Raw genomic sequence first — 3,780 nt, forward strand, 5'->3', positions numbered from 1 at the left:
GATTTATTCCACTGGTTTTTGTTGCTGTTGTTGTTTGTTTGTTTGTTTGTTTGAGACAGGGTCTCACTTTATTGCCTGGGCTGGAGTGCAGTGGCGCAATCTTGGCTCACTGCAATCTCCGCCTCCTGGGTTCAAGCAATTTCTTTGCCTCAGCCTCCCATCAAAGATTCCCTTCTACTAGCACCTTGCATTAAAGGCAGAGTAGTCCAACCTCCTTACATGGAAGGCTGCATCAACCTGATCTTCATAGCAATAATAATAGCTAATAACATTGAGTTATGATTAAGTGTCAGGTGCTAAAATTTCTACCTGCATTATTTCATCTTCTTAACTTTGAAGTGGGTAATGTGGTTATTCCCATTTTTTAGATAAGGCATTGAGCACAGAGATGTCAGGTAATTTACCCAAAGTTACATGGCTAATAAGCATTGAAGTCAAAATTTTGAGCCAGGCACTCTAACTTCACTGCCTTTAAGGTTACCATGTAATTAGTAGAGTAGGTTAGACATATACACTGAGTAATGAGGTGCTGAATTCCCTCAATGGGGGAACAGGTGTAGGGCTATGGGCGGCCAGAGGCAAGATAGATCACTGCTATCTGGTACGTCAGGGAAGACTTTTGGAAAAGATGGAACTACCTAAAGGCACATAATAGAGAAAGCAAATGTTTTTCTGCTGATGCTGAGGAAGAAGTGCCTGGCAAACCCAGAGTGTGCTCATTGATGCAAAATGCTGTTAGACGAATTACTGAGATTTTCCTTGCTTGGAGGGCATTGCTGGGAGGTTGAGAAAGAAAGGAATAGAATGGGGTCTAAAGGCAATATCTGAAAGCAAAGCACTATGCCCTCTAAAACTCAGTGAGGAAGTCCTTTTGAGAAGAATGCATCCTTAATAGATATTCAAGACATATTTGAAGATTGCTTTTTTAAAAAATGCCAAGAAGGTGGAGATGTTTTAAAATGAAAACAGTCTCTTCCACATGAGAGGAAGAGACTTATTTTGCTAACCTGGTTGTAACTGGATGAGATACAAACGAGGAAGGGTGAACTTAGTTCTATTAATCCAAACAGGTTATTTCACAGTGTGGAGTAGAAATAAAAATAGACCAAGTGTCTTATGTCTCAAACAAACCAAGTTGTATCTGTGCCAGCTTTGTCTCCATACCATGTAGGGTGAGAATCCTTCTGGGCACAGGGACACTTTAGCCTAAATAGGGCATTGAGAATTCTTGTAGACTCCTGGCTTCTCTCCGTGGCAGCTCCCACATTTCATTTCTATCCTTTACATTTTTTTACAGAGCTGGAGGTAAATGCTGCCATAGTCTCTGGACAAAGGTAAGATGATCATTTCTGCAGACGTAGCATGAACACAGCATAAGCCTCTTTGAAAGGTATCAGCTTTCTCAGTCTTTAAACCTCTCTTCACCTTGTCCTTTTCCTTCACTCTCACGCCAGTCTGTTTTTACTGCTAACGCAGAGAGCTGTCTTGAGTCCTAATCCCTCAGAGGTAGCATTTCTCTTAATAAAACTTGGAGGCTAAGTTTCTACCTTTTATGGTTGTTTTCAGAGCTGAATGAGGTAACACGTTCAACACTCAGCATAATGAGGAAATAGTAAATGTTCAATATGTGGGAGGAGTTGTTACCATTGATATTAATAATAGTCCTTGCAACTGTCTTCTAAAGAACAGTTGTTTGACCCTCAAGGCGAAAGAAGGAGAAAGCCAGGCAGGATCTGACCTAAAACCTGTGCTTTTTTGTATTACACTGTGCTGCTCCACATAACCCTACAAAGTTGAACCCTACATCTATGGCTTCAACTTCATTAGCTCTATGGAGAGGAATATTACCATTTTCCAAAAGTCATGGCTTTTTTTGGAGGCAGTCTTGCTCTGTCACCTAGGCTGGTGTGCAGTGGCACGATCTTGGTGCGCTGCAACCTCCACCTCTGGGGTTGATGCAATTCTCCTGCGTCAGCCTCCCAAGTAGCTGGGATTATAGGCATGTACCACCACGCCCAGCTAATTTTTGTATTTTTAGTAGAGATGGGGTTCCACCATGTTGGCCAGGCTGGTCTTGAACTCCTGACCTCAAGTGATCCACCCGTCTCAGCCTCTGGGATTACAGGCATGAGCCACCATGCCCAGCCTTGCCTCTTTTAGTGTAGGAATGCACTAGATAATATTTTAAAGAACTTCTCATAATTGTACATCAACTTCATAAAACACTTTCACAATATTTTTTTCATTTAATCTTAATATCATCCCTGTGAGGTTAATAGCCACCATTTATTTGAATGTTGTTCCATGCCATGCATCCTTAATAGTTTGAGCTACAAGCACCCTAGATGTATTATCTCATCTAGTTTTCACAGTATCTATTAGGAAAGTAAATTCTGTCTTATAGATGAGGAATCTAAAGCTCAGAAAGGTTAACTAAATTCCCCAAGGTCACAGAGTTAGTAAATGGTGAAGGTTAGATTCAAACCCAAGCCTTCTGACTTCAGAGCCCTGACATTTAACCTATGTATTGCAGCAGACAAGATGGGATTTATAGCTCAAGAGTCTAGAACAAGGCTGGGCGTAGTGGCTCACGCCTGTAATCCCAGCACTTTGGGAGGCCAAGGCGGGCAGATCATTTGAGGTCAGGAGTTTGATACCAGCCTGGCCAACGTGGTAAGACCCCGTCTCTACTAAAACTACAAAAATTAGCCAGGCATGGTGGCGCATGCCTATAATCCCAGCTGCTTGGGAGGCTGAGGCAGGAGAGTAACTTGAACCTGGGAGGCGGAGGTTGCAGTGAGCCGAGATCATGCCACTGCACTGCAGCCTGGGTGACAGAGTGAGATTCTGTCTAAAAAAAGAGAGAAAAGAAAAGAAAAAAGAGTCTAGAACGGTCGGGCTCGGTGGCTCACACCTGTACTCCCAACACTCTGGGAGGCCAAGGTAGGCAGATGGCTTGAGCCCAGGAGTTTGAGACCAGTCTGGGCAACATAGTGAAACCGTGTCTATACAAAAAATTAGCTGGGCATAGTGGTATGCGCCTGTAGTCTCAGCTACTTGGGAGGCTGAGGTGGGAGGATCACCTGAGCCCAGGGAAGTCGAGGTTGCAGTGAGCCATAGTCCTGCCCACTGCACTCCAACATGAGCAACAGAGTAAGACTCTATCTTAAAAAAAAAAAAAAGTCTAGAACATAGAGCATTAAATAGCATAGTCAATAAATGCATAGCTAAGACTTGACCCTTGTTCATCTCATTCCAAATTCATTGCTACTCCTACTATACCACTCTGCCTGTCTGGTTTTATTTGGATTGGGCTGATGTTTGAATTCATCTGCATTTCTCAAGCATGCACCAGCGATTTATCTAGAGAAATAAGCTAATCAGACCAAAAATACCTTTGGGGTATTTGTTTCCAGAGATACCTGAGCATTGACCATAAAAAACAGGATAGTCTTGCTGTGGCTTTTGTTTTGCCAGGAGAAAGAGGCGCTTTCGTTAGGAACCATCTAGCCAGGTACAGTGGCTCATGCTTGTAACCCCAGCGTTTTGGGAGGCCAAGGAGGGAGGATTGTTTGAGCTCAGGAGTTGCCCAGCCTGGGCAACATAGGGAGACCCTGTCTCTACGAAAAATTAATAAAAAATTAGCTGGTCTGGCCGGGCACGGTGGCTCAAGCCTGTAATCCCAGCACTTTGGGAGGCCGGGCGGGCGGATCACGAGGTCAGGAGATCGAGACCATCCTGGCTAACACGGTGAAACCCCGTCTCTACTAAAAATACAAG

General features: G+C 43.7%; 1 protein-coding gene across 1 annotated transcript in view; it reads left to right on the top strand.

Moving 5' to 3' along the window:
* The window catches only part of NCOA6 (nuclear receptor coactivator 6), a 92,743-nt gene that overhangs the window by 63,442 nt on the left and 25,521 nt on the right, over positions 1 to 3,780 (top strand). Inside the window, exon 12 of the mRNA XM_011929179.1 lies at positions 1,298 to 1,334. Within this exon, the coding sequence (XP_011784569.1) occupies positions 1,298 to 1,334 (37 nt within the window). The remainder of the gene's footprint in view (positions 1 to 1,297; positions 1,335 to 3,780) is intronic.

Source organism: Colobus angolensis, unplaced genomic scaffold, assembly GCF_000951035.1.
Source record: "Colobus angolensis palliatus isolate OR3802 unplaced genomic scaffold, Cang.pa_1.0 Scaffold8, whole genome shotgun sequence".
In the NCBI taxonomy this organism is placed as follows: Eukaryota; Metazoa; Chordata; class Mammalia; order Primates; family Cercopithecidae; genus Colobus; species Colobus angolensis.